General features: G+C 42.6%; 1 protein-coding gene across 11 annotated transcripts in view; it reads right to left on the bottom strand.

Annotated features, from left to right (window-relative positions):
- Positions 1-23,816, bottom strand: part of FN1 (fibronectin 1) — an 89,656-nt gene that overhangs the window by 43,801 nt on the left and 22,039 nt on the right. For all 11 annotated transcript variants that reach the window (XM_053283309.1, XM_053283310.1, XM_053283304.1 and 8 more), the window contains 11 exons: positions 22,233-22,361; positions 18,148-18,291; positions 11,821-11,942; positions 10,249-10,426; positions 9,360-9,536; positions 8,291-8,419; positions 8,082-8,171; positions 7,512-7,706; positions 5,973-6,245; positions 2,718-2,984; positions 842-936 (listed from right to left, as the gene is read on the bottom strand). In XM_053283309.1, the coding sequence (XP_053139284.1) occupies positions 842-936; positions 2,718-2,984; positions 5,973-6,245; positions 7,512-7,706; positions 8,082-8,171; positions 8,291-8,419; positions 9,360-9,536; positions 10,249-10,426; positions 11,821-11,942; positions 18,148-18,291; positions 22,233-22,361 (1,799 nt within the window). The remainder of the gene's footprint in view (positions 1-841; positions 937-2,717; positions 2,985-5,972; positions 6,246-7,511; positions 7,707-8,081; positions 8,172-8,290; positions 8,420-9,359; positions 9,537-10,248; positions 10,427-11,820; positions 11,943-18,147; positions 18,292-22,232; positions 22,362-23,816) is intronic.

Here is a 23,816-nt window from a genome sequence, read left to right as displayed (position 1 = left end):
GAAATGCTCCAAAGGGAATTAAAACTGCCAGTGTTAGACCTAAGAGGAGCAGACAGTGAGGAAGGGGAAAGTATCTCTGGTTTTTGTGACAACATCTTAAGGATTAATTTCACAAGTTCGGTTTCTCCTAAAATTGCAGCATTGGGTGTCCTGTGTCAAAGCCACTAGGCTTGGCTAAGGCTTCTTGTAGCCAGGATGTGGAGTTTCTGTCCTTTGCCCAGCTCTGTGTTCCTCCCCTCAACTCTCAGCACCTCTACTACCCTTTATCCAATATCAATCTCTCCTTGCCTAGCAAAATATTCCTAATCTGTAAGATACCAAATATTGCAATTTTTAATTTTACATATTGAGCAGTTTTATGTACATAAACAAATAATTTATAGGGGGGTTAGATGCTAATTCATAGGGGTTAGTAGCTATATAGAAACACAGTTTTAGTTATGGATTTTATTTTATGAAAATGCAGTCTTTAGAAGACACTTGTAGTTGCTTTAAGAACTTGTTTTGTTGAAATGCAACACAAAAATATAAACAAAACAAATCATGATTAAGCATGACTAAGATGCCATTAGAATTAATGTTCTCTCTTGAGCTGATTTCAGTGGTGTTCTTCATGAAGACCTCCTTCTTTAATTCCTGACGGATCATATCAGTGGTGAAACAGATAATTCAGCTGTTGCACCGAGTGCTCCTACAGGTTGTTCAATTGTTGTCCCTACAAGCTATTAGATATAAAATACTCTCTATCCTGAGTAAGCATTATTTGTAAGACTGTTGTGATTAAGCAGTACACAAAATATCAGAAGGGCAAGAAACATGAAACCAGAAGCTGTTTTCCTACCTTAAAACCAATTCTTGGTGCAGGTGTCCAGGTAACAACAATAGATGTCTCTGTCACTTCAGTGCTATAACGAGGAATTGAGCCCATGGGTTGCACTGTGAAAGGACAATAAATGTATACACTTAACAAAAGCAAGATGGTTTATCATAGACAGTGTTTGACTCTTAAAATCCATCTTAATGTATATTATCCCAGGGTTTGTATCCATTTTTATTTCTGAAATTCAGGTGTAATGAGAGATGTGGGTTTTCCAATTTTTTTTGAATTGGATGCAAATTTCCCCATTTGCATTAATGTTTTTCCTCAAAAAAAAAATTACTCTACAAATTTTCCTGATGCCCTAAATAGATTGTGATCTGATCTGGCATGTTATTTGACTTCTTTATACAGCAAAAAAGCACCTCCAGCATATTAATTTTCTCTCATGGAGGTGGCAGCATCCTGTTGTGGGTGTGTTTCTCTGCCTCAGGGACTGGGGCTCTCGTTAGGGTAGAAGGAAAAATGGATGGGGCAAAATACCGTCAGATTCTGGAAGAAAACCTGCTACCCTCTGCCAGACAGTTAAGGATGGGCAGAAGATTCACCTTTCAACATGACAACGATCCGAAGCACACAGCATACACAAACCATATTTTTTTAATGGGAGAAACACAACCTATCATTTATCTGGCAACAAAAACCAGGTTTTGAGATGTTCAGTGAAGCACAGAAAGAAGTGCAACAGTGCTAGTTCTGCCCATTATAACAGGATCACAACTATTTTCGGACTATGAGATGGCTTTCTCCAAAAGTACCATTTTCTTGTGATGATGCAGCCAATATGTACTACTCATACAGCCCTTTCTCCACGATGGGAGAAAGGGCTCAAAAGGGGTGAGGGGAGGAGGCCTCGAAATGCTCACCTCCCCTGCAGACGATCCTCTCTCCCTTGCTGAGTGAGTGGATTGCTCACCCAGACAATTGCTGTCTCCTGTGGGCAGCAGGGAGTTTCTGGGGCTAGGAGGCCCCCAGAACATCCATAGTGCACCACGTGAATTCACAGCGCATTATGAGTAGGCAGGCTACACATGTAGGTGCTGTGCGGAACAGTGCAGCACTGACACACGATCCATTAGCCCGAGTTTCAGGCACGCATGTGCCCTAAACCCTGGCTAATAGCTTGGGCACCCAACAGGGTTTGCCGCTGTGCCACCACCAGCATTCCCGCAGCTCCCAGCGGTTCACACATGCCAGCAAAACTGGGCTGGGCTTTCCTAGCCCGGTTTTGCCTGCATGTGTGAATAGCCCCATTGGCTGACATCCTCACTAACCATGCACTGGGAAGCGCCCCCGCTGTGGAATGTTTCCAAGACTCTGCAGTGCTTATGCAAGGGGGAGGGATTTTTGCCATCTCTTTCCCCCAGAAGTGACCGGCATCTCCTGAAACCATGTCCCTGACAAATCTTCCCCCTGCTTTGCAAAATAAGTGCTGCAGAGCTCCAGATGTTCTCAGCAGTGGGGACACTTCTTCCCAGTACACGGGTGCACAGTTAGTCAGGATATTGGCCATTCTCTTTCACTAATAAGATTGAACTAATACAATGAAATTGATTCTCAAAAGTGTTTGGCAGGAGTCAGAAATGGGTGGCAGTTTCTGCATTGAACTGCCAACAGGTGATCTCTGGGGGCCATTAGAAATAAAGGAACTTTAAAGATACAAGATGGAAGTGGCAGAGATTCCCAAATAATTTTATTTAAAAGTTATTTATGGGACTGAAACCTTGCACAGCTTCATATCTCATTATGAAAGTTTTTCATAGATAAGAACTCATTACAAGACTGGCTTCTGAGAAACTGTAGGTCAGGGAAACCATAACCAAGTCTGCCTCATACTTACAAGTTGTGAATATTCCCATTTCTGGGTTGCTTTGCTGGTTACCCTTGATAGCCACCAAGGTCACAGTGTACTCAGAGCCAGGCTGAAGATTTCTCAGCAGGTACTTGGTAGCTGATGGTCCCACACTGTGCTGTTTCGGTTGTCCTCCTCTTGTGAGACCCACAGTAAGTCGGTATCCTGTAATATGGGCACGAGGTGGCCTCCATGTTACCAGCACAGTGGAGTCCGTCTCATTGACAAGTCGCAGGTTGGTTGGGCCATCAAGTCCTAGAAGGGGAAGTCAAATAACTCTTTTCATTCTTCTTTCTTTCAGTACGTATGAGGCAAGGTTTTCAGACTATTAATGCTACAGCTATTACTACTACCACTACTTAGTGTTTATTTAGTATCACCATACCTGCAAGGTGCGCTCTCTCTCTCTCTCTCTCTCTCTCTCACACACACACACACACACACACACACCCCTTGCCTAAAAGACTCATAATCAGATGCAGCAACTCACAAGTAAGCTATGCCAAGAGTAAAATACCCAAGTTTTGCTGGAAAGTAGTATTCTGGCTCAGCTGAGCTGGAGCAATTTCCTAATACATATCAAAATGACTTTCCAAATGCATAGTCCACTTATGCATGCTTGTGCAGAAGTAAGCCCCACCAATTTCAGTGATGGCTTATCCATTGTAGTCATAGAGTTCATTTGGCTTCTGTCTTCCTTACTGTACCAGTCCTTACTGTACCAGACTACCAGTCACCTGATTTTCAGAAGCTGCTACATTCTGAAGCTTTTATGGACTTCAGTAAGAACTTCTGTATGCCCAGTATTTTCAGTCTTCCTGCTTGTTTATGTTACACGTGCCACAAATGCTGGCACTGCAATTACACTTACCATTTCTATTGTCCCCACTCTGTTTCCTTTCATTCTTGCTTCAACTATACTCCATCATTTTAAAGCCTGGGAAAGAGCCAGTAGGGCTGGGATATACTGCCCCACAAGAGCTTTCAGGGTATTTCTACCAAAAATTCTTTGCAATGAAGCATATGCTTCCACATGCACCTCTACTACTTGTCTGGCATAATGGCTGTCCAAGCCTAGCCAGGTCCCAGCAGAGATGGAAATGCATTCCAGTAGTGAGGAGTAGCATTCTTTATAAGCCCACCCCCCATGCTGCATACAGAAAATTAAATAAAAAGCTCAGGAAAATGGGTTCTAGCTTAGCTTTCTCCACAATATGCTGGTTTTCTACATATAGAGATTTGATTTTTGTATAGAAGACCACTCAGTCATGCGATTCTCCCCCACAACCAATTGGGACAATGCAAACATATATTGACTACCTCTGTGAGAACTAGGCCATAGTTTGGGAGAGGTGCAGAGCTGAAATCTAGTCCATGATGGCCTAGTGCCCTGAGCTGATCCTGCAATTCAGAAGCCTTTAAAGGGGAGTGAGCAAGGTCTAAATTAAATCTTACCCAATTTTATCTCCAAATTTTATCTTTCTTGGGTTTATTTCTTACAGAGATACACATTGAGGCGCTTCACACAATCGGTGTGAAGCGCCAGAGGGGGTTCTGCGGGGAGAGCGGGCTTAGCCCACTCTCCACAGATGAGCAGCAGCTCGTAGCTGGGCGGCTGGATCGGCCGCCCACACGACTGCCTGCTCTGTCACAGAGCCAACAGGGGTGGCGGGGATCGAGGGCTGCACGGCCCCCGAAAGTTCCAGTATGCCCCCCGCGAGCGTGCATGGAATCCTGGAGAGACCTCCGAACCTGGGAGGCTGCTTGCAGCCTCCTGGCGGGGGTCTCCTCGTGTGTCACCATGGCGCAGAGCCGTGCCATGGTGGCACACAATCAGAAAACCCAGGTTAACAGAGCACTCACTCCACTAACCTGGGTTAAGGGAGGGCTATTTTGGCAGGCTAGCCACCAGAGAACCACCAGGCTCATCTGCAAGCCCGCTGGTTTTCACGATGGGGAAAATCCGGGCTGGGCTTCTTTAGCCCAGTTTTCCCCCATCATGAGAATAGCCTCACTAACTATTATATTGCTCCCTTATGCACAGTGGCTGACATCTGGAATAGCACTGTGCTTGGTACAACAGTGCTGACATCCCACTAACACTGTACCATTGTGCGAGTGAGGGATGATTTTTGATGATCTCCCCTTCCTTCTGAAGTCCACTGTTCCTCTGAAAATACGTCCAAGGTTTGCACAGCCCTCAGGAACTAATTTTCAGGAGACACAGCTGGCTTCAGAGGGAAGGAGAGATTGTAGAAAATCATCCCCTTCCCCTTGTGTGATGCACAGCACTAATATGGAAATCAGCACTGTTGCATCAGTGCAGTGCTAATCTGGATGTCAGCCAATATTTTTAGTTACCATGATTAAAAAACATCTCTCTCTTCACTCACACAACAAGCATGCACAATCAGTTTGTTTTCAAGACCATCAGTGTCCTTGTAAATGCAGTGATTATATCCGCTTGTGCATGGTGAAGGGAAAGATCTGTAGATTTCATGAGCAAAGTTCTTAATTAGGTCTGAAGGTCCCATAACTAAGCAATGCTGCAACCATGGGAAGACAGTTATCAAAAGACTTTTCCTTGGGAACGCTCATCTGATCTCTTTTTCCCAGAACTTTTAATTACAGCACAGGATTTATATGAACATGTTTCAAAATGTGGTTTAGTCAAAGCAATTTTGGTCATGATCATAACATATGGAAAACACAGTTCCAGACATCTGTTACTAGCTGTAGCTGAGCATATTAAAAATAGCTATACTCAGCACCACATATCAGAAAACACCACCACAAAACAAAAACCGCACAGAATTTGGTAACTGCTCCATGTTTGCCTTGTTTATTCTGCCATCAAACACACAACTGAAAAATGGGAGTATGTAATAGCACAATATTGTGCATTAATAAACATTTTTCAAGTTTTATAATTAGTGGCTGTGACCAAGAGTCCTACATCAAAGAGATCTAGGGGAGTGCAGCAGCCCCCTCCACAGAACTGCTCTAAACTCTCATAACTGCAAGAAGTAGTTTGCAGTTCAGGATCTGTTTATAGGGTTCAGGAACTCCTATAAGTTCCTGAGTGTGCAGATTCTCTTGGCCATACACAAGGAGGTTTGTTAGCTCATAGCCTCTAGCTTCAAATTTGTGATTCCAAATGGAAATCATTTGTGAACTGATAAAGCTATTGGCAGGATGAGTTTGGGGTAAAGGGATGAACAGAGTTAGAGGAAATACACTTACTGGTTGTTTGTTCTCCAGTCAGTGGTTCACTTTCTATGTCCTGTCCTATGGCATAGATCTTGAAAAGATAGGTTGTTCCAGGGAGAAGCTCTGTTACTTCAGCAAAGGGAGACCTCGTAAAAGGCAACCTCTGTCCATGCTGACCAGGACGGTTAACTGGGATCACTTCCACACGATAGCCAGTCACTGCACTTTCTGGGGCCCTCCACATGATGGTGATTTTGACATCGGTGACCTCCACAAATTGCAAATCCGTAGGGGAAGGGATCTCACCTGGCCAAAGAGATGTATAAGGTGAATCCCTTACTGAATTGTAAAACTGAATGCACAATCAGTGAAGAAGGCAATCCTGACACCACCATAGTTGTCGGTAACTATGTAACTCCTCTTACAAGTTCCATTCAGATGTTATTTAAGGGAGGAAAATCAATATCTGATTTCCCTGGCACATCCCTCATGCTTACAGCAATTATCTGAAGAGATTAACGCTGTAAATGTGATAGTGGGCACTTCCTTGGTCAGGAGGTTTGGGTGCTGTGGTCCCTCTAATTTTTTTCATCTCTGAGTTTTATTCTGGGCGGCAGTATCAAGGCTGTGTGTGTGCACCTGCATTCAGAATGGGGCCTTCCTAATTCAACCTGAGTGGGATCGAAAATGAACTGAGCACACATCCAAAAACCTGTGAGCACTTGCACGTGTGCCTTAAGAGGGAACAGTATTTGGGTACCACGCCTCCCAATCATAGAGGCAGCCACCATCTTCAGACAAACGCTGTAAGCATGAAGAACACACTGCGGAAAGTAAGATTTCAAGTGTGTTTGCAGAGGCTGTACACAAGTACAGTCTCCCTAAAATAATGTCTGAATGGCGCTACAGTCCCACTCAAAACTAGCTTCCAGGTAGAATGGGTTGAAAAATCTACAGAACAATAGCAAATGAACTGAACATCCATTACAGCACACCACATCAAATGGAAAGGCTGGTATTCTCTTTTTCAGTGTACTGGAAATTCTGAATACAGTCCATGAAGGATCCTCTCATTCGCAGCACAATTCTGGAGTGATTGATGACGACATAGACAGAAGCTATAGATTCCTCTCCTCTCCCTTCCCCCCTTCCCCCAGACTAATGAAGAAATGGAAGAATGTTATTGTTGGCAATTGAGATATATTAGCCAGTTCAAAACAGTAACTGTTCCACAAGGGGTAGGGGGGACAGAAAAATAATTGGAAAGCAAAAAACCATCTCTTTTTTGAACTGTTTGAAATGAGAGGTATAAATCTCCATAATCCCAAGGGCTAGAAACTTGCTTTTAAAACCAATTGTCAGAGGGCAAAAAATCATGACTGGATTTTAGATTCCATAGTGTGGAATATGGGAAGTCATACACACTCCCTTGAGTACTTCAGCAGAAAGAAAGAATATAAGTGTAACAAATAAGTAAATACTGGTTATGGATACAATTTGTGGATACATGCAAAGAAAAAAATGTCAACTGACTCTAGCTTCTGAAGTTAGAAGGAATGTGTTAGCTATTACCTTCCCGTGGTTCTCCTGTAGTCTTTTGCTGAATGAAGATGGGAGAGCTCTCCTGGTTCTCTTCCACAGCATAAATGGTGATGTTATACTGAACACCAGGCATCAGGTCACTGAGTGTCACGGAAGTAGCGGACTCGGGGAGGTTGAGTTCTGTACTGCTACCTTCCAAAGATGGGGTATAGACAATTCTGTAACCTAGTGTAGAAAAAAATGTACCATCAAACCATGGAACCACCACCAAACATAATGGGAAACATTCAGTCATCCCTGTGGTGAATTGTTCTTTGGGATTGCACCAATTAGTCTTTGCTCCTGCACATGTTTCAGGAATGGAAAACTAGTTAACCTATGTACATTCAATTTAGCGGGGGGGGGGGGGGGTAGTATAAAATCAAATACTGCATGGGCTTCAAGCTTCGACAAGGCAGGCGCCTTTTCTCTGTCTGGAATGTACTTTTTTGTGAACTGAATTTAATCTTCAGCCATATTGACATGTGTGTGCCTCTTCTACAAATATAAAAAGGAAAACCCTACCAAGGTTTCAAACAAATACAGAAAAATGAGGCAAACCTGTGATTGGGGCCACTGGTTTGCTCCACCTTACAAGGATTGAAGTGTCATCAACATTTTCTACAAGGTGTTCAGGAGGGGCATCAGGTGCTGTTTAAGGAAACAAAGAAGAAAATCAAATGACACAAAGAAAATCAAATGGCTAGCTTGGAAAGAAGAAACTGCAGCAGACTATCTTTCCCTGACAAATACTGTGTGATTAAACGTACCTGTTGTCTGTGAAGTTGACAGAATTAGATCCTGCTCCCCTTCTTCTGAAATCTGATAGACATTGACAATGTACTTGCGACCCGGAAGCAAATTGGGGATATTAACTGAAGTGGCTGTGCTTGGTAGATCTTTAATAAGGAAAGAAAAATAAGAATTTCACTTATATAATATTTCACTTATTCTTGAAAGCTATTTGTAGGCACATCTCGCATTGCTTCATAGAGCAATTGTGGTAACAAAGGATTATATTTTTCATTTATTACATTTATGTACCTCCTTTCCACATAGATGTGTGTGTAAGCTGGCGTGCAAAGATCAGTAAAATATGCTCCGTGCATTAAAAACAGTAAAATAGCACAACAAACAAAAGACCAATCAATCACTGGTGTTGCTGTTAACTTAACAAAAACAAAAAAAATCCAAATCAGATCTGTGGCAATCATTTGTATCAAAATCATCCAGTGGGTCCATCTTATTTTCCTAGTTTGGGACAGTTATCTATGTCAGAAACTTGTAGCTTAATTGGCCAGTTTGTGACAAGGTCCTAGCTTAAATCTGTTGTGCACAAAGAAAATGCAAACAAACATAGTCCAAATGGATCCAAAATGCAAGCAATGGAGTCACTGGGATCTAAGGATGCACTCCTATGCATGTTTGAGTGAAAGTTCTATTGAATTCAGCAGGAACTGCTTCTGAGGAAGCATATACAGGAATGGGCTGCATTAGATACTTCTGACCACTAGCCAGAAATCCAAAGTGGGATGCTTGCTTGGGAAGAAACCTGAGGCGAAGTATGCCTGATTGCTGCCTATCTGCACAACAAAAGAAGTTTCAGAACTGTGTTCTGTGCAACCCACTAGCTATGTTGTGCAACCCACAAGCTATAAACAAAATACATTTCTAGTGGGTTCTGTGCAACCCACTAGCTATGCTTGTGAGACCACGATTTTAGACAACATAGTTTATTTAGGTTAGCTATACTATACAAGCTGTGTTGGCTACCACAGAATGAGCCCTATATATGTTACCAGAGATTGTGGCTCCTTAAGAGGCAGGAATATATCTTACCCAGATACTGGGGTTCATCACCCTCTTCACTCAATTCATATTCCACACGGAATCCTGAGACAGTGTCCGAAGCAGAAACCCAGGAGACCACAAAACTATTGGCAGTTATTTCTGTGACAGATTCAGATGTAGTCACCACAGAAGGAAGTGCTGTGGTTTCTCCTGACACACGGCTGGCTGTAAAGCAAAAATCAAGGTATAAGGCAGCAATATTTTAATGGAAGGAAAGCCACAAGAAATCAAGAGGTGCTTTCTCAGCTAGGTTTTGAGTGTATGCAAAAAGGTTTTTAGCACCAATTCTTTCATACTTCTTTATTTTGTAAACTGAATTAAATAGTTAAAAATTAATAGCAAATAATATAATGCACTGAAAATATACAATGCAACACAGATCATTATTTAGGGGAAAATACAATAATAATAATATCTAAAATGGAAGGAACGGAGGGAAAACAGTAGCCATGTCTGAAAGAAAGGCAAGCCTTCTGACTGGCAACTAGGTAAGAATTAAAATCAGTATGCAGGGATACAGATGCATTTTAGATATTCAGAGCACTTACACAACCACTAATAAATTCAAATGCTTATTTTTAATGGACCTAAATGAATACTGTACCTGTATAAGGAGTTAAATTCTAGACCCATTCTTACTATTACTGTTACAGTTCTCAATTATCATATGCCATTACTCATTACTATACCACAGCAAGATCATTATATATAGGATGGAAACATGCTTGCAAAGTAGGTATGACACATAACCTCCCTCACATCCATCTGTTTTGAGACTCATGAACAGAAAGAACAGAAGCAAGATGAACTCAGGTGAGAGACAGAGGCCTAACACTTGCATTGCAAGGTGGAATTTTTCTTGCACAGCAGTACTTACTTGAAACAGCTGTAGTACTAGAGGTGGTAAATTCAAAACGAGTGACTTCTCTCTGGCCATAATGTTGGACACTAATAAGCTGCCCCTCATAAAGAACACCAGATTTTAGGCCTGAGATGGTGTAAGAATTCAAATAACCCGGGATGGTGGCCTCTTTCCACTTGACTCTTGAGTTTTTCTAAAGGTACAAAACACATGGTTATCAGGACAGGCCCAACATCAGGAGTTTGCATTCACCCCTCCCCCACCAACCTATGAGGATATTGACATTTGTTTCATTTTCTAAAAAGTGATGCATTTTTTCTTATGGGTTAATGTTATGGAAGAAACAAGCTTCCTAGAGGACTTTAGGAGAATGATTCTCCCAGTATTTGCATCAGAAAGACCAACCAATATCTCAAACTCAACATGTCCAAAACAGAACTTCAGAGGAGAGAGTTCAGATTTTTATCCAGGATATTTGTACAGTGCATATTCAATTCCCAGAACAGCAGACTAGACAGAAACAACCCAGTTGTTGTTGGTAATATTTTTCAACAGAAGAATGGATCTCAGCTGCCTCTTTGTACAGGCTGTCAGACCAGGGGCTCTGACAGAAGGGCCCAAGCACCTTATTCCTTTCCACATGCAATAAACTATTGGTCCAATCTCTACTATACTGTAGCTTCACCACCCACCAGAAGTGGGTACTGCAGCTTTTGGCCCAGGCTGGAATGAGGATACAATAGACTGTCCCCTGGTCCTCTTAAACTGACTCTGACCTGGCTCCATCTCAGCAACAATTTGTTCAGGTACAAACTGAGCCACTGTTTGGCTGTACCAAATTTCCAGCCACTACTATTTTGGCGTTTGGAAAGTGTTGTTTTAGAGGTGTGAAAAGCAGCCTCCCAAAGCTCTCATGTGTAGGTTATTTTGCTTTCACCCCCCACACCTGTTCACTACCTCTCTTGATAGCTTCAATACTATTCTTTTCAGTGTTGTTTTTTTTTAAAGATTATCTTCTTCACTTGATAATCCTAGCAAGTCAAGGATCACAAAGTGAATGGGGGGGAGGGGTGGTGTCAGAGTGCCATATGGCTAGTCAGAGTTGGCTGTGTTACAGCATCACTGAGAGCAAACGAAACCAATCATTTACATTACCCTGGCAACTGGTAGTGCAGAGACAGTTTCATTTCCACAGTGCAGCAAAGCTGCCAAATTGAGGATTGTCAATGAACTCATCTCTACCTCCCAGGCTACCTGCTGGGTCATCTTCTTGATCCAGACCACCAGCACTGTCACACTTAAGGAATATATAGCCTTCTAGGGTAGATTGACACACACACATCACAATACTAATATGAACTGGGTTCTAGCATTTAAAAATACTTCCATTTGTATCATGATGATAAATTGTGGCTACAAATTTGAACCTGTTTGCAGAGGTCTGAATTCTGAGTACAAAAGTATATTGGTTTTACTGATTTTGTAAACCACTCCAAGCTTACAAAGCTTACTGGAGGAGCAAGGTCTAAAAATTCTAAATAAATAAATGGGGCGGGGGGAGACCCAATAAATGACATAAGTGCTTACAGGTTTCCATCGGAGGATGTAGCTGGAAATATGAGAGGATTCAGGAGCAACCCACTGGACAGGATGAGAATCAGGATGAATTGGGATGTCTGTGATTATCACCTGGACAGGACCAGAGGAACCTAAAATAGAAAAGTTCTCCCATTAGTTTACTTAGGTCTTCACCCAGCCCACTCTTGATATTGATTCAGTGAGGTTCAAACTGAACCAGCCTCAAAAAAAGGCAGCCGGTCCAGGTCCGGGCTTGAATCTAAACAGGCCCATTCCTGATCAGTTCGAGAGGCTATGCTTGTAAAGAGGAATCTGGTGAGGATCCCCCTATATAAGCAAAGGGGAATCCTGCCTTTAAAAGGCTTCTACGAGCAGCGGGGGGGGGGGGGGGGGTTGGCAAGAGGGCACCTTACCAGCGGCGCCAATTTTCCTCTAAACCCCTGAATCACCCCCGCAGCATGGCCTGCGCGGTGGTGGTGCACTTCCAGTCATGCAAATGGGCTCTGTGCATGCACAGCGGCTGAAACCACACCGCTGCTACATGGGCCACACTACTGGGGGGAGCGCCGGGGTTTAGAAGAGCTGTCAATAATGTGCCTTCTCACAACCCCCACCCCCGGCTGCCCTTAGAAGCCTTTTTAAAAAACAAGGGGGAATCCTCACGGGATTCCCCCTTACAAGCATAGTCCGTTGAACTGGTTGATTAGACCAAACCATTTCGTAGACGGGCAGTTCGGTTCTAATTCTGTTTGAATTCGAACCGAACCATAAAAAATGGTTCTGTGCACACCCTACTTGTTTATGCAGGGTTCTACATAGTCCAGCATATTATTTTAGAGATCCTTAAACTGTGCATCAAGCCCCTATTCATGCAACATTTGCATTCCAGTGATCTATGGTTAGAAGGCAAGCAATGCTGGCATGTGGATATTGAATACATAGGAGTTGACACATGGATTAAGAACAGTGGCTGACATACGGAAGAAAATTACTCAAAATAGTCCCACTGAAATAACAAGAAGTTAGTCATTCCCTAATTCAGGGGTTCCCAGCCTGTGGTACTCCAGATGTTGCTGAACTACAACTCCCATCATCTCCAGCTATAGCTGGAGATGATGGGAATTGTAGATCAACAGCATCTGGAGTACCACAGGCTGGGAACCCCCGGCCTAATTTATCCTTTTAATTTCAATGGGGAATAATTATCTTCATCATGTCAGCTTGTTTAAACTGTACAATATGGTTGCCGACTGAGTGCACAGGAAATGCTTTCCATGTGACCTACGTCTAGTATGAGAAGAAAGAACACTACACAAATTCCATATTTTATTCCAGATTTATTAGTTTTTCATAGCACCCACCCTTGAAGGATCTCAGGGCTTTGTATGCAGTACATCCCCTCATTTTATCCTCACACCAAGCAGGGAAAGTAGGTTAGGCTGAGAATTAGTGACTGACATGTTATACAAGCATGCACCAGCAGATCCAATCAGTCTTTGTTGCTGCGAGTGTCTAAGGAAACACTGGCAAACTTTTTTATTTCCAATGTTAAGTTGTGCTCTTGATGTGCACGCATGCTGGTTTAAATATTTGCATTAGAGCACTCTTCTACAAGGCTGCAGACATTTCCTTAGACACTCACAGCAATGTGGGCCAATCAGAAACACTGGCACAAGCCCACGTAACATGTCAGCCACTAACCGGTTGAAGTCACTCACTGTTAGTCAAAAGTCACTAAATTTACAGCTCCTGTTTTTAGTTTCATTCATGCTCTGCTCTTTTTGACCTTCTTTTTTTCTCTCCTCTGCATAAAATTTTGCTAAATGCTGATTCAGTCTGGCTTTTGAATGAACCTATGGTGTTTTGCAAGCAAGATTGAAATTCTCACTGCACATCAGCAAACAACAGTCTGACTCTGTAGGAGCCTCTGTTATTTTAGCAATTAAATTCATGCTTTTAAAAAAGTTTCCCTTTATAAACTTGTTTGGACAACTGTATAACATACATACCTGCGGAAACTTTAAAAGGTTTCCATAAAAACAAACCCAATTCCCACACTGAGACCATTTCAAAGCTAGCTTAATTCCCAAAGAGACACTCAGGAACTCAGTTATTTGATTTATTTACACATTTTCCCTCAGTCTTATATCTAAAAAGAGACCTTGGCTTCTACTCTGAGGGTACACATATTTCACATAACTCCACACTATATTTGTTTTAACAGTCAGTCAAGACTAACTGGGGATCAACAAGTACCATTTCAGACACTAACCAAAGGAACCTAAAGGTTTGGCTTTAACGATTTTCCTTCCACATACACCAAAATGTGCCATTTATCTTAGCCTAATAATATGCTTCGGAGTAGCTGAATTCATTACAGAGCATGCAGACTACATTGCAACTTATGGACTACATACTGAAACTCACTGCTATAGGCCAACCATCTCAAAAGAGGACTTGCTATCTTAGGGTTGCTATCCCAGAACTGTTATCCTTTGGTCCCAGAGTTACTCTGAAACTCACCCACACCCAGAATCTCTTGCTTCTGAAGGCATACTGAAGTGATAGCCCCCTGTCTAAAGAAGCAAGGAATTCTGAAGTGTTCCAGCCCTATGGGCTGGGTCACCCTCCAGGACCATCAATCTGTTTTCTATGGAACTATGAACCCCACAATGGACTATAACTATTTTGCCAATGTTAACTATATCATAAAGAAGCTATAATCTAGGAAAGCAAATCCTTCATTCTCCATCATTTTGTTAGTCATCTTGACCAACTGAAAGGCAGGACAGAAGTCTAACAAACAGTCTTGCTGGGAGGGAGTGTTGTGGCACTGCACCATTTCTCACTTGACATTTTGAATATCTCAGTACACAAGGCACATGCCTTGTGTCTGCTGAGAATGGTGCACATGTATAGAAACTGCCACTTTCCCCTAACAAAGTTCACAAAAACAGGCCAGTCCTCTCTGGTTACTAGTTCCATGCTGTGCACAAAAGAAAATATACTGCACCATTCTTGGCTGATGTAAGGTATGTAAACCCTATCTACAGCCGTTCATGAGAAATACGTACAAGCTCTCTTCAACTACTTGCAATATTTAAACAAATTAGATGATTAAATGAAATCAGGGATATAGATATAAACCAATCCAAAGCTGCAATGAGGAAAGAGGGAAATATGGTAGAGATTCTACAGGCCTGACATGGAGGCAGAAGCAGAAGGCAGTAGCAAGATCTCCAGGGAGTGAGCAGACTTGGAAGCACCTATGGGAGGGACATCAGGGAATGCCACAATTAAGTCAGGATGCTGAGATGATCTTTTCTGTCAACAGTATGACCTTCCATGGAAACTCAAGAGCATATAGTTGCTTCATGCTCAGTGTCATATTTACATTAGGAATTTTCATCCAGGGCTCACTAGCTGCTGACCCCAGCTCTTTTTTGTTTGGTTGGTTAATTTTGCGGCAAGTGACTTAGTTCCATATCAGTCAAACATGTGAGTTCTCTGCTCAACAGGCATCCTGGTGGGGCGCAGATTCCATTGCTGCCTTCTGCTTGTACTTTACTGTAGGTCTGAACTAATTGGGATGGCATGTGAAGGCTGATACCCTGCCTTGGACTCAACTGCCTTTCAGAACATTTTGGCCCTAGTATGATCCTATACCATGTTCACTATCCCCCAGCTAAGCAAGGAGTAAAAAAAGTTCCTATTTCCTCATAACAAAATGCCGTATATTCACCCCAGATCAAAGAGGAACAGTTGTGTCTTTTTATTGGTGTCATATCTGAAAGCATTTGTGTTATATGTACCTTCACAGGCAAACCTCTATTTAAATCTCAAATTCTGCATCAGCAAAAAGATGATTTTTTAAAGCATCCTAAAAGAAGAGCTTGCTGTCTCAGGATCACCCAGAGTTGTTATCCTGAGGCAATAAGCACCTGTGTACTCATATGCAGATTGTGGGACCAATATGAAACTCGGGTATTAGCCCCTTCCAGATGTTAGCCAAGTTAGGAGCACCAATGTATGAGCGGGGGGCTCACAGGAATGTGCTAGCTAGCCATGCCTCTCTGTCAACATGCTTGCTGGCCACACCCCCAGGCCTCTGTACATTTGGTGCCTGTCTAAAAAGGGTGGTGCTGAACGTGAGGGGGTTCCTTTACACCCTGTGGAATACTCACATGGAGGAATCCTGTGTGCATTCAGTACTGCCCTCTGTAGATGAGCACCAAATGCTCAGAAGCTTGGTGGTTTGGCCAGTGAACACATTGGCATAGCTAGGCAGCATGTTCCCAGTTGTCTTCACCACATGTTGGTGTCCCCAGCAGCCCTAATAGCCAATGAGGGCTGTTATATCCTCTTCATATTACAGGTGTCCTCTTCATATGAAGAGGACATAACAGCCCTCATTGGCTATTAGGGCTGCTGGGGACACCAACAAGGGGTGAGGACAATTGGGAACATGAGGCTTATAAACTCACAGCATCAAACACAGTTTTCAAGCACAAAGGTTAGCACAACAGTACCCCTTATCAACCTATGTGCATAGGCCTGAAGTAGAAAAAGCAAACAAGCTCTTGCCAACAACATCTACAGAAGGTTCCTGGAACTGGATGGTCAGGACAGCTCAAACATTTTGTTCAGAGAACTGATTATGTCAGGTACTACCTATACTCAAGATGAGTAACAACAGCTCGAGGTACACAGACAATCTGGTCAAAAAACATCCCATTTACCAATACAGACTAAGATTTGGTTTAGCATAGTAGCTAAGAGACTGAGATATGAAATCAGAAAGTTTCTGGTTAGAATTTTACTTCTCCCATTAGTCCTGAAGCAAATCACTATTCTCTAAGCCAAGATTCCCCAACTTCCCTCACCCACAGCCACAATGGCCAAAGGGAGGATGGAAGTTATAGTCCAACAACATCTGGGGACCCAAACCTCTGCCTGGCTCCTGTAATAGAAGGATCATATAAATAAATTTTTCCGTCCCGCAGTTTGAAAGTACTCCTACGGCAGCAACTGCAACTTAATAGATAAAATCCAATAAAACCACCGTAACAAATTTTGGCCTGCCTCACATGGCTGCAAAATAATATATGTGAAGCACTTTGAATACTCAAAAGCACCATATGAAAGCTAAGATTATTATTAGCTCCTGATCGATAGTTACTCTTCGTTGTGTTTGCAAGAACAAAATAAAGTCCCAACAGTCCAAATTCTTACATGAATTCAGAATATTGTTTTGGGGATTCAGTAAGATTTGTCCACACGTACAGACCCAAATTCAGAAGAATCTGCACTATATTTTCAAACCTCAGTGAAACAGCAGCACATCTAACTAAGCAGAATAGAAAGTAAAGTAGTAAGAGTACAGTCAGTAGAATTTTCAATTCCCCCAGCCCCCCCCTGCCCCCCCGGTAAAGCTTCTGAGATTTTAACAACTGCAGGAAGGGGAAATTAACCAGGTGAAGCTTTTCCCATCGTTACTTCTCCATACAAAGTCATCACAAACTGAATTTTTCCTTGCCATGAAGGCACAGGAATACTGCCAGGAAAAAAAAATTGGCATCAGTAGGAATGAGCTTTTTAAAAAATTGACTAAGATATTCTATTCAGGAAACGGTTGAGCATTGCCATGGAAATGCATGAGGCTAAGCTTCTAAGCTTCATCTGGAATGAGACTGATGTGGATATCACCACCGCCAAGGGATGAGAGCCCAACAGCACAATTAAATGAATATGCTGTGGATTACATGTGGATTGATTCATGCCTTTTGTATTATTTCACTTATGTTATAAGATTAAAGCCATGAACAATCAGGTTTTCAGGAAACTAAATTCTGGGCCAGAGACCCAGATGCAGCTTTCTGGACTAAAAAAAAATCACAGAAAACAACTCAAGGCATATATATGGGATCATATATACGGGATCAACTTTTTTAAAAAGGCTGTTCACTTTATGGATTACTCCTCCCACAGCCTCTCTTTGACACATTAGAAAGCCTAACCCCCTAACCAGCATTGGGAGATGTGTGCACCCTCGATTTTCAGTTGTGTACTAGTAAAAAACTAGGTAGGGGGAGGGGGGAGTCAGAGATGGAAGCTGGGAAGGGCAGCACTGCCCTACCCAGCGCTTGTACCTACCTAGCACAGGAGGAAAAATCATCCTTCCCAGCTCTTGTCTCACAGACAATCACTCCCCCCTCCTCCTACCTAGTTTTTGCTAGCATACAACCAAAAATTGGGACCATGCACAACTCCTAAAGCTGGGAAGGTCACTTGTACTCCCCCATTAACGATCATGTGAACTGGCTTGAGGTTTCTTACCTTGGTATGCAGTCAAAGGCTGGCAGTGCCATTCTCCAATACCACGCCCATAACAATAACACTGATATCTGATGCCATGAACATATTTCTCCCACGAATCTCCAATCTGGTAATAGGTTTGGCTTTCTGAATCTTGGCACTGGTCTAAATGCAGAAAAACAAGTGGAAAAGGTGTTAGTATTTCAAGGTTATGTCAGGTATGGGTGGTCACTTGAAACTCCCATGACCCCAACCTGCCTTTGGCCTGATCTTAACAAGAGATGGAGTTTCCAAGTCAGGGCTGTGCTTCCACATGTCCAAAGCCAGAGCCTTGTGCACTTCTGATATGGTAGACTCCCTTCTGGAAAGCAGAGCCCCTTACTGACTGCCCCAGTGTGGCTGGGACTGTGCAGCGGGAGGTGAGCGTGGGAAGGGTTGGGAATGGCAGACCTTTCCAGTGCTTTCCCCAGGAGGAAAGCACGATCCCTCCCAGCATTTCCCATGCACACCTCCCGCTGTGCCCCACACACCCTCCTAGCCATTGCTGTTAAAGTACAGAGCTCTGCTTCTTATAAAGGAGCCTCTCCCCTGCACCAGAAGCATGCAGTACTGCACAGAGATGGGCACACTGCAAGCGGCCTCCTCCATGCGGCCTGAGGGGGTGGAGCACACTCTTTGGCTTCAGGCATGCCAAAGCACAGTCCTAGTATGGGGCATTCCCCCTAAGCAGCATGGCAATTAGAAAATCCGAGCTACACAGTTAGATTCAGGGGCTACTGAGGCCTGTTGAGTACGGAAGAGATGTATAGGATTGCAGACTTATTTCCAGCAGATTCTTGTGCCTCTCACTCCTTCATAAATGAAGCCTGTGCAACAGGTGGAATTTGTCTTGCTTGCCATGCACAGGACCCCTGCCAGAACACAAACCTGGCAACCCTACAGCAGCAACTCCTCAAGCAACACACTCAAAAGCAAAGAGCTGCTGCTGGGAAAAACGCTGAAGAGAAAGAGAGGCCTCTCCTCCCTCTGTGTGCTGCTTGGGCCTGCCTTGGTGAGAAGCGGCAGGGATTCTGTGCTGCTTTGTTACATTGTTGCCTGCATGTGATTGAAAGACTGTGTGCATGTGTGTGCAGACGTGTTTGAAAACGTATAGAATTTCCCCCCAGCTAGGCCCTACTAGTTAAGTTCCATCTGTACTTCGGTCAATGGCCCAAACTGGCTTTATTTTTGAACTCCATTGTACTTCCACTGAAGCAAAATTCCCATTGATTTCAAAGATACAAGATCACGCCATGATCTAGTTTCATTGCTAGGATCGATGGATTCTCTTCTTCATGGTCTCTTTAACACAAGGGCAGGGCTGCCCAACTTTGGCCCTCCTGCAGATGCTGGCCTACAATTCCCATAATCCCTGGCTATTGGCCACTGTGGCGGGGATTATGGGAGTTGTAGTTCAAAAACAGCTGGGGGGCCTAAGTTGAGCAGGCCTGCCTAGACTAACAGAATGTTCAAGAACAGATTCAGGCATAAACTGTATTAATAGACTAAATTTACATTCATACAAATTAAGATAAGAATCTGGCACCTTTATTTATACATATAACTAGTAATTAACTGGAGTCTATTCTGAGCAAACTATTTAGTTTGGAGCAAAAATGCACAGTAAAATGAAAACAGCCCAGTTCACAAAATCTTCTCAACAAACCTCTCTACTTCCAAAGAAACCATTTGCAACAACTCATATTCACTAAGTATGTGTAGGACACCCAGCCCAGTCCTATGCATGTTTATCCAGAAGTAAGTCTCACTCTGTTCTGGCCTTACTCCCAAGTAAGTATATGTAGGATTGCAGCCACAGTTGAGTAAACCTGTACAGACATATTTTAAGCAAAGAAAAACTTAACCACTATAATTCTGTGAATTCTTGCCAGGAAAAACATATTAAAGTTCCCCAGGGATCAAGTATCAAAGATCAAACATCTAAGTCTTATCATTCGATAAAAATTTGGGAGACCTTTTTGGTTAGAAAAGAGTAAATCTTTTCATTCTTAGAAAGAAACAGCTTAGCTTATGGGCAAGTTCAAGAGTACTATTAACACACTTCAACCTTTCTCCATTTGTCCTACCAAAGCACTAGAAAGGCCAGCCAAATAAAACATGCTTAGCCTCAGGTAAGATAATATTTGTTAGAGCTGTTACTGCTGCTCTCTTGGTTCAAAAGAGACCAGAAGATCCACAAGCAAAATTTCAAACTCCATTTTAGCTCTCTTACACTAGGATTTCCCACGAGAGGGGCAGGGCACATGACCCCCTAGGGATTCCAAGAAGCTTAGGGCAAGCAACTACCTGACAATAGCGGCTCACAAATTTGACTGAAAACATGTGAAACAGAAAGAGAGTTACAGCATAAAGCTGTGGGACAAGGGAACAAGTTTGATCAGGACTGGATGGGTTACAGGTTTCAGTTTCTGTTATGCCAGAGCCAGAAGACACCTGGGTGAGAGAATTTTGAAGTAGGTGCTTGACAAACAAAATGACTGGGGAAACCTCTTCTATAAAGCCACATCATGTGAACAATCCTTGGCACAAATCATGAACCGCTATACATTTCATGGTAGATTCTGCCTCTTGTCATGTTGCAAACAGAGATCCATTTAAACCTGCAAGTTTTTTACACCTTGCTTTTAGTTCACATCTCCTCCAGAATAGAGGATATATACTGGCTAAATGTACCCCGAAGTCCCTGCAAGCTATCAGCGAGCATTTCACAAACAATTTGAGGTATTCATCATGTGTTAAGAGTGTAACCTGATTTATATCCGGGGTTAAAAAATCCACTTTTTGTGTCGATTTTGGGGGGCAACTTTGAACTCACAGTAAAGCCTCACAAGAAAACCACAGTAAAGCCAGCTGTCTGGGAAGTCCCCTGGCCAAAATATCGATGTTACATGTGCGATTAACATTTCAAAAATAGTGCTGATCAAATATCGAGTAGTAACATTTGATCAAGTATCAAATAGTAACATTTCTAATAGCAAGTTTTCAGATAATACTAATTCCATGGCACTTGTCCGTGTTTTACAGCACATTAATCCAAATGTGGATGTTTCTCAAGTAAACATAATAGCCCTAATCTAAAGCAAAAACTAGGGAGATTTGTGTGTAGCTCAGGGTTTGTAATCCTTGCATTTGTACACTCTGCCTAGATACTGCTAAGAGGAGAGTTATACTAGTTACATTAGCACAATTCCTAGGCAGGGGCGTATCTAGGGGTAGGGCAGGTAGGGCACGTGCCCCAGGCGCCACTTGAAGGGGGGCGCCATTTTGTAAAATTAATTTTTAAAAAAAAATGGCTGCCAAAAACAAAATGGCCACCGTGCATGCTCAAATGGCCGACTCTGTGAGGCTCTAGGTCATGCCAGGCTTTGCAGAGGCCATTTGAGCATGCACGGTGGCCATTTTGTTTTCAGTGGCCTTTTTTTAAAAAAAAGATTATTTTTAAAAATGGCCACTGCACGTGCTCAAATGGTCCCTACGAGGCCCTAGAGGCCAGCGGGGTGAGGGGGAATCTTTGCAAACCCCCCAGCCCCCCAAAGGGGCTACGGGTAAAAATAATAATAATAAAGACAGGCACTTCTGTTTAGTTTTCCAAGTACATCTCCACATAGTATTTGGGTATTTCATGAGCCCCCACATACTGAAATTTGTAGTTTTCCAGCATTTTTTTGGTCTGGCTAAGTCCACTGCTAAATAGTTTTTGAAATATTAAAAGATTAACGAGCCTGACTTGTATCTTTCAGCTGATATTATGGTGAAGTTATCTGAAAGATGGGTGTCAGATGCTTGGACAGGGGGCGCAATTTCAGTGTTTGCCCTAGGCGCTATTTTCCCTAGATACGCCTCTGTTCCTAGGAAGTATTTGCTAATTGTTTCTGGGCTAATTGTTTCGAAGCAGAAGGTAGCCTTACAATGATGGACTCACCCCATTTCGAATATCTTATGAAGCTCCACTAATCTGCTCTGAATGACCATATTTCATGGGTTGGCTAAAGTCTAACTTCTTCTTTAAAAAAAAAATTATCAGGTTCAACTGGGAATGAACTTACCAGCAGGATCACATTGCCAACTCCCCCGACCACGGCCAAAGCATGTACAGTTTAGCATGTGCCCTTCTTCATGACGTTTGTGGAAGGTCTGGTTAACATCATAGTTGACCCCATCAACTAAACACTGATCTGTTTTAAGAGACAAGCATATTTGTTCAAAATAATCATTGGCACAACTCCTGGCTTCAGCAGAGCACGTTGCTCTCCCACTCAGTTCAGCAATCCTCTCTTGTGAGGTCAAACTGCTGAAGTTTTTCCAAAGTGTAGCAAAGAGGAAGAAATGTCATATATCTGAAAGGAGCAAGTATTTAATTTCAAAAGAACATTCTGGGGGTTAGGCAACTTTCACATGAACACAATGAGGCGAGTCTCACAATCAGTGAGACTCACTGAAACGAGGTCCACGTGCCATGATGACACACGAGCAAAACGCCAAGGTTAATGGAGCACTCGCTCCATTAGCCTTGGCTAAGGGGAGGGAGGAATTACTGAGGTTTGCTGCCGGGAGCCACACAGCTCCCATTGTAACACACGATCGGCAAAAAGTAGGCTAGGCCGCCTTAGCCCGCTTTTTGCCAATTGTGAGAATCACCTCAATGACTAGCATCAGTAAGAACTGCTCAATAGGTTTACTGGTTCAGGCTCAAATACTATGCACTACTCAAGGACTATGGATGTATGTGGGAAAGCATGTATTTTTCCTGGCACTGAAATTCTGGCATAGGAAACAAATCATACACTATACACCATTTCTATATAGTGTCTAGTTACTCCAGTGACGGATTTGTTATTTCTTTGGCAAGTTACCTGTTAAAGATGAAAGAGCAAAGTACTGCTACTTCGCATAAGTATCATGTTCTGGGCAAATTTGCTTTACTTATTTGTCCTGCTCAGAACTGTTGACTTTGTTGGAAGCCAAATGGACAAAATAGAAAAAAATCTGGAGAACAGCTAGCATGCTACAGACTCAGGCTATGATCAAATACATCAATTCAGGCCTTGAACCTGACATTCAAGGAATGACTGGTGCAAGTGATTGCATGAATGCATAATCAGTTCTCTTGGTCTCTCAAACTTTGTAGTTGGATCAATATTTTATGCTGGTCATGGACTGTAATAAAGATGATTGATTGCTATCAATATGATTCCCTTTTGCCATAAACTGATACCCAACAAACCCATTCATTCATGTGGCTGAAACTTTAACAGCTGACAGCATTAGCTGAAACCTAATACAACCATATTAAAAGCAAGCTGACTGATAAAAATAAAAGAAATTAGGCTTCACAGAATTGTGAAACAAGCTATCAGTATATGGCAGAAACAGGTTATTTACCATGGTTCTCTTTGCAGAACTTTTCAGTTCTACCAATATGATCTCCTTCTGCCATCTGATATATATTTGTTCTGTTTGTTACTTGTAGGTGCCTTCTGATATAGGGCATATTTGCATATACCTCTCTTTCTCCTCCAGTGTGATTCTACTCCATGGACATTGCAAAAACATTGTTTTTTTCATACTGTAACTTGTCCATAACTTCTCTCAGTATAATTACTCCTGAATGATTTCCTTTTTAATATCAG

Source organism: Hemicordylus capensis, chromosome 1, assembly GCF_027244095.1.
Source record: "Hemicordylus capensis ecotype Gifberg chromosome 1, rHemCap1.1.pri, whole genome shotgun sequence".
In the NCBI taxonomy this organism is placed as follows: Eukaryota; Metazoa; Chordata; class Lepidosauria; order Squamata; family Cordylidae; genus Hemicordylus; species Hemicordylus capensis.
This window is presented reverse-complemented; position numbering and strand designations above follow the sequence as displayed.